Here is a 13,478-nt window from a genome sequence, read left to right on the forward strand (position 1 = left end):
GATAAATAAAAGATTATTAAGCTGGAAAATATGATTTCCGTGTACTCTGAAGGCTTATAAATATGATGAACAGTCAAACGATTGTCTTAAATTGGAGCCATTAACATAGATCTTGACTTGACCTCTGGTAAGCGTTAATGCACGTGACGTCAGCTAGATTGTAGAAGTCCGTACAAAAAAGAGAATAGCTTCACACTCGCCAAACCACGGTGCATAGCAACGTGGCTAAAGTGTTTATGAAACCATGACAACAGGGGTTTGTGGTGCATCTTACAGACACTCAGAATAGATACCAACACTACATGTACTCTTACACCCTCTCACACTTATTCACTACCCTTTTTATTAGACACAAGTACATTGGGCCTTATGCTTGCACTATATGTCCAAATGTTTGTGGACACCTCTTCTAATGATTTCTTTATTCAGCTACTTTACTGTAAGTTGCAGTCATTGCTGACACAGACAGGGAAATGCACACACACAGCTGGTCTAAACTCTTTAGAGAGGTATTGCCAATAGAATAGGACTCTTGGTACCATGCCTTACACCAGGGGTGGGCTATAGTAGTGCAACTGTATTTTCTGAAAGGTGGAGCTCCATATAATACTTAAGTAATATTATACCACATTTAGTTCTGACCCTGCAATGTGAGAGGCGTTCTACGAGTGCCGTTATCAGCTGGTAATGCACTGTAACCAAGGCTCTCCATGTATTACTTGTTGAACTTGCGAGATGTGACAAGGCTAAATGTTTTGGCAGCATGTAGCTGTTTTGCCCGTAAAAAAAAAGAAAAGAATAAATTAGCCGCATCTTTAAATAAGCTGCAGTGTTCAAAGCGTATAAAAAAAGTAATGGACTATATCCTGGAAATGAATTAGTCACTTTGCTGCTCTGAATTTAAGCTTCTTTTTGCTGATGTGGCTTCAATTTGCTCACTGTAGCTCAGATCTGATTTGTTATCCTGATTTTATCACATCTGATGCAGCAGAAATATAAACAGGCTTTGATTTAAAAAGTTATGCAATGTGAAAGTCAGCTCTAATAAACGTGTTTTTGTTTTTAAAACTTAACTTGCTTTTTATTCACCCAAATAAACAGTTTTCAGCAGAAAAATATTTGTGTAGATTAACATCCAGTGCTCACTGGATATTGTTTTTTTTAAGAATTACAGTTTTGTTTACTTAGGCGCTTCCCCCAGCTTCCCCATTAGAAGGGAAACATGGCGACTCCCTTGATCACTTCAATGTAGGCATCCTTACTAGTGTTGCTTAATGTGCCTTATAATCCAGAGCACTTTGTAGTCCAAAATATATGGATTTTTTCCCACTTATAGTGAGTTAAGTTGCATTACGTTCCAACAATCAACTTGATGCTTGGTCCTTTTTTCATTTTTTGTCAAAAGTGTACTTGTGCAGGCTCACCTCTGCATGACCTAACGAGTGTGTACTCAACATATTGACCCTTGCTTATCCTTTAAACACTCGTGAACCTAACATGTTCATGTTTGTTATTGGAGAGCTCGTTGCACTGTGGAGGAAAGTGCTGTGTTGAAGCTTTTATGACACACTGTAAAAAAGGCCACAATAGCAGCGTCTCCTTCTCTTGGACGAGGGCTTTGGGTTGAAGGCCTGGGCGGATTAGGCAGTAAACTGCGTCTCGTTTATGGAGGATAATGGTGTAAATTGGATAACGCTGCCCTTCTTAACGTCTTAAAAAGAGTAATCAACCAGATGGCGGTCTGCTGGAGTTGTGTTACACTGTCATGTGTATTTATGCTGCTTTCCGTTTACTTCGGAAGTCGGATATCAGAGCTGGGAATGAGGTCACACCCGAGTTGATGACATTCGAGTTGGATAAACATTCACATAAAACATTTCACATAAGACATTTACATTCACAACTGGTTGAACAATCATTTCCAGGTGTTTTATGGCAAATTCAACCAAAGGATTCCCCAGATTTGCATTGCAAAGTCTTTACACTCTTTACACAGAAGTACGGCCACAACAGATTATACTGGGGATTCTGCATCTACTGTAACTTTAGATTAATCTGTACGCAACAGATTATACTGGTGATACTGTATCTACTGTAACTTTAGATTAATCTGTACACAACAGATTATACTGGTGATTCTGTATCTACTGTAACTGTAGATTAATCTGTCCACAACAGATTATACTGGTGATTCTGTATCTACTGTAACTGTAGATTAATCTGTACACAACAGATTATACTGGTGATTCTGTATCTACTGTAACTGTAGATTAATCTGTCTAAAACAGATTATACTGGTGATTCTGTATCCACTGTAACTGTAGATTAATCTGTCCACAACAGATTATACTGATGATTCTGTATCCACTGTAACTGCAGATTAATCTGTCCACAACAGATTATACTGGTGATTATGTATCTACTGTAACTGTAGATTAATCTGTCCACAACAAATCATGCTGGTGATTTTGTATCCACTGTAACTGTATATTAATCTGTCCACAACAGATTATACTAGTGATTCTGTATCTACTGTAACTGTAGATTAATCTGTCCACAACAGATTATACTGGTGATTCTGTATCTACTGTAACTGTAGATTAATCTGTCCACAACAGATTATATGGGTGATTCTGTATCTACTGTAACTGTAGATTAATCTGTCCACAACAGATTATACTGGTGATTCTGTATCTACTGTAACTGTAGATTAATCTGTCCACAACAGATTATACTGGTGATTCTGTATCTACTGTAACTGTAGATTAATCTGTCCACAACAGCTTATACTGGTGATTCTGTATCTACTGTAACTGTAGATGAATCTGTACACAACAGATTATACTGGTGATTCTGTATCTGCTGTAACTGTAGATTAATCTGTCCACAACAGATTATACTGGTGATTCTGTATCTACTGTAACTATAGATTAATCTGTCCACAACAGATTATACTGGTGATTCTGTATCTACTGTAACTGTAGATTGATCTGTACACAACAGATTATACTGGTGATTCTGTATCTACTGTAACTGTAGATGAATCTGTACACAACAGATTATACTGGTGATTCTGTATCTACTGTAACTGTAGATGAATCTGTACACAACAGATTATACTGGTGATTGTAAAGCCGGTGTTGTGCCAAATTCAGCACGCCTGCCAGGAGAAGCACCCCCTCTTCTTGATAAAAGTTGAGGAAATTGCTTTAGCTTTAACTTTAATTAGAAACTCACTTCTGTGCTTTAACAATAAAAGTTTATTTTTGTATAATATGGCTAAGTTTTTCAGGTTTTACAGGTTTAATAATTCTATAATTTAAAGCTAGGCTCTATCATTGTACGGGAAACATAGCCCTGATTTAAGATTTCATGTGGTTTATTGCTGTCCAGACTTTAAAACATCATTGTGGACACATTTACACATGCTTAAAATCTAATTTAGTATGGCGGAATAATGAATAGAGTATTTGTTGCTTTATATGACATATTCTTGTTACATGCATGTCATTTCTATTCGGTCTAAAGCGCTGCCACTATGATTGGAAGAATGCTGGTTAGAATCCCAGTCATGCAGCTTTACATCAGCTGCCAGAGCCCTGAGAGAGCACAATTGTCCTTGCTCTCTCTGGGTGGATACAGTAGATGGCGCTCTTTCCCCTCATCACTCCTAGGGTGATGTGGATCAGCACAACGCTGCGTCTGTGAGCTGATGTATCAGAAGCACAGAGTCGCCGCGCTTTCCTCCTAGTGTTAGCGCTGTTAGTCTTCACTCTCCTGAGGCATGGAATAAAAAAAATTTAAATGGAATAAAAATAAGAAATAGATAAAAATGAAATAAAAAATCACACATTCTGCTCTTTTAAAATAATTTAATGCTGATGTAGAGTTTAACTTTTTTTTTTTCCTTTAATTTTCATATTCTTTTTAATTAAGTTTTATTGACTTGCTGATTAAAATAACACATAATAAGCAGAGCTTTTCAGCTGGAGTTCAGACTCAGTGTTTATTACTCTGTAATTCTGAGTGTTTTGTTTTACAGCTGGAATCAGTGCTTCAACCACTGTTACTGGATACAGAGGAAGTTCAGTTGAGATCAGATGCACCTATGAATCTGGATATGAGACCTACATGAAGTATCTCTGCAGAGGAAAATGTTCTATTCTATTTTGGGAAACTAAAGACATCCCTGTTAAATCTGGATCTACAGCTAAAGATCAGAGATTCTCTCTGAAAGACGATACAGCAGCCAGAGTCTTCACCTTCACCATCACTGACCTGAGACCAGAGGATGCAGGACAATACTGGTGTGGGATAAAGAGATCTTTACCACAACGTGATGTTTACACAGAGATTCTGTTGCTGGTTAAGTTAGGTGAGTAACATACAGCTAAAATTAATTTAATAGCTACAGTACCAGTCAAAAGTTTGGACGCACCTCTTCTCTCTCATTCAATGAGTTTCCTTCTTTTTATGATTTTTACATTTCTAAATTAATTAAATTGTAAATTTAATATTGAAGACTATATTACAGCTCTACAGGAACACATGTGGAAACAAAACATGTTAAACAATCCAAAATATGTTTCATACTTTAGATTCTTCTGAATAAGTATCACATTTATCTTTGAGGAAAGATCTGCAGACTCTTGGTATTTTAATCTCAGTGTCTATATGAGGTAGAGTCACCTGGAATAGTATGGTACAGAAACTGTAAAAACTATGGTTAGAACAGTCTAAACAGTTTACGATTTGTAAATGATGCTTGTGCGCTAAAGAGCAGCGCTTCACATGAAGTTTCACTTTCATCTTCTCCAGACTCTGGCAGTTAAGAGGTTTTTTTCACTGGATTTTACGCAATTTCAGGTTCTTGTCTGGACTCAAAGTGCCTAAATAATTATAAAAACTGGTAAATTTGTCTTCTTACACCTTTGAAAAGTAGTGTACACAGGTTTTCTTAATTGTTCCAGGAGTTTCTGGAGGTGCTCCAGCTTTTTTCAATTAAATCACCTCAAATCACCATCTTAGTTCGTCAGGTTTAGATCAGGGGATTAATGTAGAGGAATAACACTTTTATACTTGTTACTACTTAATTCCATATGTGTCCCTAACTGTTTTCTTGTCTTTAATCTTAATCTACTATGTAAAACATATATTAAATACAGAAACAAAGAAAAACACTTTTGACTGGTACTGTACATTTCCAAACAGAAGAACACATGGAATACACTTCCTGTGAGTCCAGTATTCTGTACAGGTTTAGAAAGTAATACATTTTACAATGTCACCTTTTTTACTATTCAGATGATCCAAAGTCTACTACTGTCACCATCACTGATTCTTCTTCATCAGCTCCATCAACAGACCAGACTACTGAATCTACAGGTATGTGCTCTCTATTAATCTTTATACCTATATGTGTATTCATCACTTCACACACTCATGAACTTCGCTTTTTCACACAGCATTAATAAATCACTAAAATATTATACAACCTTGTGCTTTGTTGCACATTCATTCTAACACAATATGTGGTTTACATTTAACTATTGACCCAACATTGCAGTTATATCCTTACTATGTGTTTAAAGTGTGTACGCATGCTTGTACATTTACTGTAAATATATCTATATTTCTATAACTTTGTTAAACTTGTTGGCATATCTCTTTTTTTAAGGTCTATTCTTCACATTTTTTAGCTGTTTTTATGCTAATGAAGTCTGATTTCTTCATATATTGTGTAGTTTTGTTGGTAAACGCAATAGAAATTAAAGCCTTAATTTGAATCCTTAGTGTTTGATATTATATGTACTCCTAACAGTACAGTTAGTAACAAACCTATACAAAAGCCCAGTCATGCAAATTAATAAATAAATAAATAAAATACTGTGATATACTGTGAAACCGTCAGAATCTTGAAAAATTCTAAAATATAAATTTTTGGTAATACCACCCAGCACTAATGCAAAGGTGTTATTGTGCTAAGGTTTACAATCAGTTGCTGTGAGATGTTATGGTCACGGCAAGTGGTTCCTCTGGTACGTACTGTGCTTGGTTGGGTGTTATATTCTAGTAGTGTATTCTACTTGGCCATAGTCTGCTTTTAAAGACATCATAGCAATACTAGAGGCCCTATGTTATTAACTTGTATAGGCAGGCCATCAACTGTCCACAGTGTAGCTTGATTTAAGCATGTCAGTGTGTCTTTGCTATCGTAACAACGGGAAAACTACACCTTACGTGTGCCGAGATAGAAATGAACATCTGAGTGTTGAGGTCTGTCTAGGTTGTATTCAGTCAGTGACTTACCTGTGTTTGCTGTTGCCAAGATAGCAATATACCAGAAATGTACCTGAACTCACCTCATTAGCTGGACTCATGTAATCTTCAGGTACCTCTATGTACACTATAGTAGCATGGTGTGATGGAAGAGTTCTATCTAGTGTGGGAACTCCACAGAGCCAAACAAAATAGGCTGGATAAATAAGATCACTTATTTTAGTCTGTCTCTGTCTTTTAATAGTTTCTTCTTCTGTTACACCTACTACGAACTCAATCCCTACCGTGACAGTTTCGACTACAGGTACTCTGTTTCCCTCTCACTCTATTTTCCCCTCACATATTTGTAAGGTTAACTATTACAGAGCAAACTACTACCAACAAGCCAATCTAAGCTCAGTCCATTTACATGGTATAATCCCAATAAATGTGTTTCCACGCATTAAAAAAAAAAATCTAATTACTACAGGAAGATCTTTGCTGCATCTGATTTTGTGAACAAATAAAAAGCAAGTTAACTTTAAAAACAAACACACAATTATTAGAGCTGACTTTCACGTTGCATAACTTTTTTAATCAAAGCCTGTTTATATTTCTGCTGCATCAGATGCGATAAAATCAGGATAACAAATCAGATCTGAGCTACAGTGAGCAAATTGAAGCCACATCAGCAAAAAGAAGCTTAAAATTTTATCAGCACAGTGACTACCTAATTTCCAGGCTATAGTCCATTACTTTTTTTATATGCTTTGAACACTGCAGCTTATTTAAAGATGCGGCTAATTTGTTTATATTTTTACGGGCTAACCAGCTATATGCTGCCAAAACATTTAGCCTTGTCACATCTCGCAAGTTCAACAACATTGCAGGGTCAGAACTAACTGTGGTATAATATTACTTAAGTAATATGTGGAGTAATATATACACAGTTGCACTACTATAGCCCACCCCTGGTGTAAGGCATGGTACCAAGAGTCCTATTCTATTGGCAATACCTCTCTACAGAGTTTAGACCAGCTGTGTGTGTGCATTTGCCTGTCTGTGTCAGCAATGTCTGCAACTTACAGTAAAGTAGCTGAATAAAGAAATCATTAGAAGAGGTGTCCACAAACATTTGGACATACTGTGCAAGCATAAGGCCCAATGTACTTGTGTCTAATAAAAAGGGTAGTGAATAAGTGTGAGAGGGTGTAAGAGTACATGTAGTGTTGGTATCTATTCTGAGTGTCTGTAAGATGCACCACAAACCCCTGTTGTCATGGTTTCATAAACACTTCAGCCACGTTGCTATGCACCGTGGTTTGGCGAGTGTGAAGCTATTCCCTTTTTTGTACGGACTTCTACAATCTAGCTGATGTCACGTGCATTAACGCTTACCAGAGGTCAAGTCAAGGTCTATGTTAATGGCTCCAATTTAAGACATTCATTTGACTGTTTATCATATTTATAAGCCTTCAGAGTACACGGAAATCATATTTTCACTTTTAATTTATCAAAAACTGAGTTAAAACAAGTTATTAATAAGTTAAATAAGTTGATTTTCACTCTCAAAAGAGTACTTTTAACTCTAAACTCAAACCTAAGTGTTCAGAGTTGCAGTCATTTGACAGAGTTAAACATTTCAACCCAAATAAACCCAATAAATACTGCTTAACTCCACAGGGATTTAAATGAAACTCCACCCAGTTAAACTTGTTATGTGCTTAATGGGTGTGACCCCCCCCATCCTAACTTACCATCAGTGTGTTGTCTTGCACACCATTGAGTATTCCATTATTTTGGATGTAATGGTTGTTTGCCTAGCCGTTGTGTTGTAGGCTATAAGGGCAAGTTACCACCTTCTGTAGTGTAAATTGTGACAAAGGTTTAGTAATGCTCTGAGGACTAAAGTTCCCATGCAATGGAAAAAAGAAATACACTGGCAGGACGTAAGCAGGGATGTTTTGTCATGTATTAGGAACCAAAAACGTTAAAAACGTCAAAAGTTAACCTCTCCTGAATAATAATTCTATAATAAATAGTTAAATCAATTGACATATTCTTTTAATTCATTTGTAACTCTTGAGTGTTAGCATAACAATTTAAATACAAATTTGAGTTAAAAGGTGTTCAATGTTTAACTAAAAAAAGTGTGGTTTGACAGTGGTTGGTTTAACCGTGTCCATGTGGAAAATGTTGCACTATAGTGGAATATATAAAAATATTTCACGCTTCTACTCAGTGATAAAACTCCTGCATCCGGACTGCAATTGAAAAAACAGGAGGATCAGTGAGTTTTTAGGCTTTCTCAGTCATGACATCACGTTCAGTAGCTCCTCCCTTTCCACTCACTGTTGTGTTTATGTGGATCTCCATAGAAGAGCTCACACAAAGTGTAATTACGGTGCGCGGCAGTGGACAAATAGCTATTTTATTAAAGCCGAGGAGACGAAACTCAGAGATGTGTGTCCGAACGGGACTAAAATTACCGCAGTTCAGAGAAAAACAGTAGATAATTCAGCCTGTAATTTTCTCAGAGGACATCTGAGAAAAACACCTACATGATCGTTCCGGACGGGAATAAAATCACAGAGGAAAAAAAAAACATAACAGAGAAATTACCCCCTGAGAAACTAATCCCGTGCGGATAGGGCTTAATAGAACTAATTAAATCTTGAAAGTTACAGAGTTTTCTAGTACCCAAAGAGCATGCTGGCGATTTTAAGCTGGTTGACATCATTGATTCTGATCCTTTTTTTTATTAAGTTTAAGTTTAAACAGAACCAAGACTTACAAATTTTGCTTTTTTTTTTCTTAGCCTCTTTCATTTACATCGCTGGAGGACTGTTCGTCATGGTAATAGTTCTTCTGTTGGCTTTGACAGTGCTGTACAAGCTCAAAAGGAAGCCCAAGACATTAAAAGGTAGCAAAAAAAATAAACACAGACATGCAGAAAATGGTCTATTAGTGTATTTAATCTGTTTTACTGTAATTTAATATTTATATGGATTATTATTTTTGCAGTAGCAGTTGAGATGACCCCTTTAAATACAGTGCCATCCAGCCCTGAAGAGGTATGAGCCTTATGATAAGTACTACTTCATCTCCCTGTAGTGGACTGCTGTACTGGAAACTTAATACTGTAATCTATGTTTTTTTAATCTATTTTTGCAGAACAAGACCAATGAAGTCCTGACTACAGTGAGTATATATATGATTTACAAATGTATATAATACTCACAGCAGTTAGAAGTTAAAAGCAAATGTCAGAGAAAAGCTTCTATTTCTCACAAATCCCATGAATTGTGATCTATTTTCTCTAAGTAAATATAATGGGAGCAATGTGGAGATCTGAGAAAGCGCAGTAGCCTGTAGAATGCACGTTTTGTGCATTAATGAGTCAAAAGCTACACTATTTCTGAGGTTTTTGACATATTTTATTAGTGATTTTAAATATGTTAAAATAATAATTAGGCCTTTGTTTTTGAGCATTTTGGTCTCTTCCCATTTAATATTGAAAGGAGGTCGGTCTTGCAAGACTGTAAATACCTGCCCCATCAGCACTGCAAAAATCACCGCCATGTGAAAGGACCTGCCTACAAGGCCAGCTTTACTGGTTCTACTCAACTTTAAGCAAATAAGCACTGATGCCTGGTAGGGACAACCAATCAGATATTAGGTTTCCACATTCCCTCAATACACTTGCATTATTTAGGGTGCTTTCACACCAAGGTTCATGTGTTTGCTACATTGTATATATTTGGTCCGCTTATTTTTAAGGATCAGGATAAAATGAATAAACAGATTCATTTCATCTCCATAGTAGAGCTGCTGCTATTGTGTTTTTATATACCAGCATCAGCAGCAGCTTCAGGTACAGAACTCTAGATTAGTTCATATTCGCCAAATGAACGAGCTCGTCCTGAAGCAGCTGTATCCACGCCTCATTTTTACTGCTTTTCCGGTTATTTTGAGAGGGTACTGACTGCAGCCTGCAGGAAGGGAGAGTTGGACGTCCAGTGTGTCTAGTCCCACCCACTTTGTTAGCGTCATGTCTTTGCTCCGCCTCTGAACGGAAGTAAATAATGTACAGGGCAGTTAGCGGACTTTAAAGGGGACATGAAACACTTCAAGTATTTAGTATAATTCACAAGATGTATTTTCACTCTAACAAATTTTATAAGTTTAAAAGTTGTCAGTGAAGCGGAATTAAAATAATGAGCAATCTAAATGTCATTTTTTTAAGTAAGGGCAGCGCCATCTTGTCCCAGCGCTGAAAGTGACGTCACGAGTTTGTTTCCCGAACGCCTCACTACTATAATCTATGAGAATACCGCAATTTAGATCCTCAATAGATAATAAAATCCAAACCAAAACTCAATGCGGAGCGGGGGGGGGGTGCACTTTTGTATTGTCCCTGTGTGTAGTAATACTGGGAGTAGTGAATTTTAATAGGGTGAGGAATGAGAAATATTTACTTTCACTTTCATACCTTCAGCGGGGCTCGCAGCGCTGAAGCGTGAGAATCCTCCGGTTAGCTGCAATGCTAGGGGTTAGTGGCGAGCACTTTCTAGACCAGGACTATGTGGAGGAGAGGGGTTTGAGTCAGGAGCATTAGCGCCGGATAAATAAGCTGCAGTCCGAGGCTTTTTTCCTCCGTTTTTTATTTTTCCTCTGATCAGCTGGGATGTACAGACCGCCCGAATGGGTAACGTTACTATGAGAGCAGCAGCTGTGAGCCGAACGGAACGAGAACACCGCGCTCACCCAGCAGAGCAGCGAGAGGTACCGTTACCGAAAATCTAGATAAAATTACAATTTAAAGAGAACATAGCTAGCGTTAGCTACTTAGCTAGCTATCTTACTATAGCTAGCCAACGCTAGCTAACTAGCTAACACTAACTAGATTAAGCTAAGTACCCAGTAAGCCTTCTAACTTCTAAACTGAACGGTTTATCAACCAAACAGCGCCTTGGTGTTTCAATATCCACTTAAATCATGTTTGTTTTATTCAGTCTTAATGAACTCTGGACTTTACATGTTAAATAGCTAAATGTATATAAAATAGCTGGTTAACTGGATGGTAGTACCTGCTGTGGACGCGCTGCAGGGTTCTGCACGGCTCCACGTAGAGAGAGAATAAACACTCCTAAAACATCTCTCTCTCAGAAAAGCATCTGAAAAGTCCTGCTCAGGTTTATACAGGAAAGATCTCTGAGTAAATGCTCCATGTTAGCCAAGTTCAGCTTCGTCTTCATCCATAATCTCCACAAACAATAAGCGCTTTTCCTCTAGCTATATGCCTGGGATCTTAAACCAACCAACCTCGTGACGTCACCAGCGCTGCACGGGCAACATGGCGGCGCCCTAGCTCAAAGGTAACAAACATAAATATATTATAATTTAGTGTGTAAACATTTTATATAAAAAATCCCCCCCCAAATAAATTCCATTATATTTAATCCATTAGAAAACTTGTACAAACTGAAATGTTTCATGTCCCCTTTAAATATAACGTGCCGCGTCGTCCGGATGAAATACTGTGTTACACTAAAAGCTTGCGAGACTGACGAGGCGTGGAACTCCTCTTTCCCGCAGGCTGCAGTCAGTAGTAGTTGGTTATTTTTCTTCTTCTGCTGGCGTTGTTGAGGAACAGCTGCTCAGCTTCCTGTAATTGGTCTGAAAGTTGAAACCATCCAGAAAAGCGCTTTCACGCTGCAGGAGAACCGGATCATTTTTCAGAAGATCCGGACTGAGACCACCTCTCTTGGTCGGACCAAAATCTGGTCCTTTGGTCCGGACCGTGGTTCGCGGCCCCTTTCACACCTGCTACTTTAGTTCTGACCAAACTGAAAAGTCAGAAAGTCCGGATCAAATGAGGCCCTTACTTTGGTTCCTACCGACGATTTGTACTGTCGCTAACAGTGTTCATCTTTTTCTGTTTAACATGATGCAGCATATTTACTTGAATTTAGAGGAAAATTAAGCATGAATGAAAGTAGTGCATGGTTTGATAGGTAGTTTGCTAGATTAGCATCTGTGCTAACTAGCCATGCCAAGAGTGGCATGTTGTATTAATCTCATGTTGTCTCAATTTCAGGATGACGGCATCTACCAGGAGATTGACGAGCAACAACCGGAGCCTGCTAAAAACTCTGTAGTCAACACCATCTACTCTACAGCTGAGGGACCCACTGATTCACCAATCTACTCCACTATTGATGAACCAACCAACTTAACCGTATACTCCACCGTCACCCTGCCTCAGCAAAATCCAACCAACTCACCTTCTCCACAGGATGAATACTCCACAGTGACCCTGCCTCAGTAGAGCTGAAACCACCAACCAGCCTCAACCAGTATATTATCTGTATTATCAGCAGTGCAGCACATTTTTATTTTTTTATTTGCTACATAGCTTATTCAAGAATTGCACTGTGTAACATCAGTATCTGTCATCAGATATGTTTGGACACATACCCCCATAACTTCTATAACAAAGCTCAGTAACTAGCTAAATTAGATAAAATAGAGAACTTTTTACAACGTTTTCACTTCACCTACAGGCCAGGTCTAGTATCGCAATTGTATCTATTCATACTTTAATACTAATCTTATCTTACATTGCTACCTGCCTCATCCAATACTGAAACTGCAAAAATAAAAAATAAATAGTACAGCAGCTACCTTTCCCCATCCAGCTTTACAACTACGACTTAGCATGCCTACAAGAAACCCAGGAGATTGCTGGTTCGAATCCTATTCATGCAACTTGCCATCAGCTACCGGAGCCCCGAGAGAGCACAATTGGTCTTGCTCTCTCTGGGTTGATACAGTAGATGGCACTCTCCCCCCTCATCACTTCTAGGGTGATGTGGATCAGCACAAGGCTGCATCTGTGAGCTGATGTATCAGAACCGAGCCGCTGCGCTTTCCTCCGAGTGTTAGTGCTGTGATGCTGCTCAAAAAGAGGCGGAGTCTGACTTCACATGTATCGGACTACATATGTATGTTGGGGTATTACTAGTGATAGGGGGAGTCCTACTGAGTGGGTTGGGTAATTGGCCTTGTAAATTGGGGAGAAAATGATGGAAAAAATAGCACATAGCTATGGTGAGCAAGAAGATACTGTCTGAAGCTCTGCTAACACTAGAAAATATAATCATTAATGGACATTTAACCATGTTGAGAAAAACAGGTGGGAATTGATAGCCTACAAT

At 38.1% G+C, this 13,478-nt stretch overlaps 2 protein-coding genes across 5 annotated transcripts in view; one reads left to right on the plus strand and one right to left on the minus strand.

Annotated features, from left to right (window-relative positions):
• LOC107197313 (B-cell receptor CD22-like) overlaps positions 1-13,478 on the minus strand; it is a 191,480-nt gene that overhangs the window by 54,187 nt on the left and 123,815 nt on the right. The window lies entirely within an intron of this gene.
• Positions 541-6,635, plus strand: LOC111196685 (CMRF35-like molecule 3). Its single transcript, XM_022686046.2, has 4 exons — positions 541-556; positions 4,043-4,375; positions 5,305-5,385; positions 6,631-6,635. Exons 1-4 carry the CDS (start codon positions 541-543, stop codon positions 6,633-6,635), a joined length of 435 nt encoding a protein of 144 aa, XP_022541767.2.

Source organism: Astyanax mexicanus, chromosome 21 (assembly GCF_023375975.1).
Source record: "Astyanax mexicanus isolate ESR-SI-001 chromosome 21, AstMex3_surface, whole genome shotgun sequence".
Lineage (NCBI taxonomy): Eukaryota > Metazoa > Chordata > Actinopteri > Characiformes > Acestrorhamphidae > Astyanax > Astyanax mexicanus.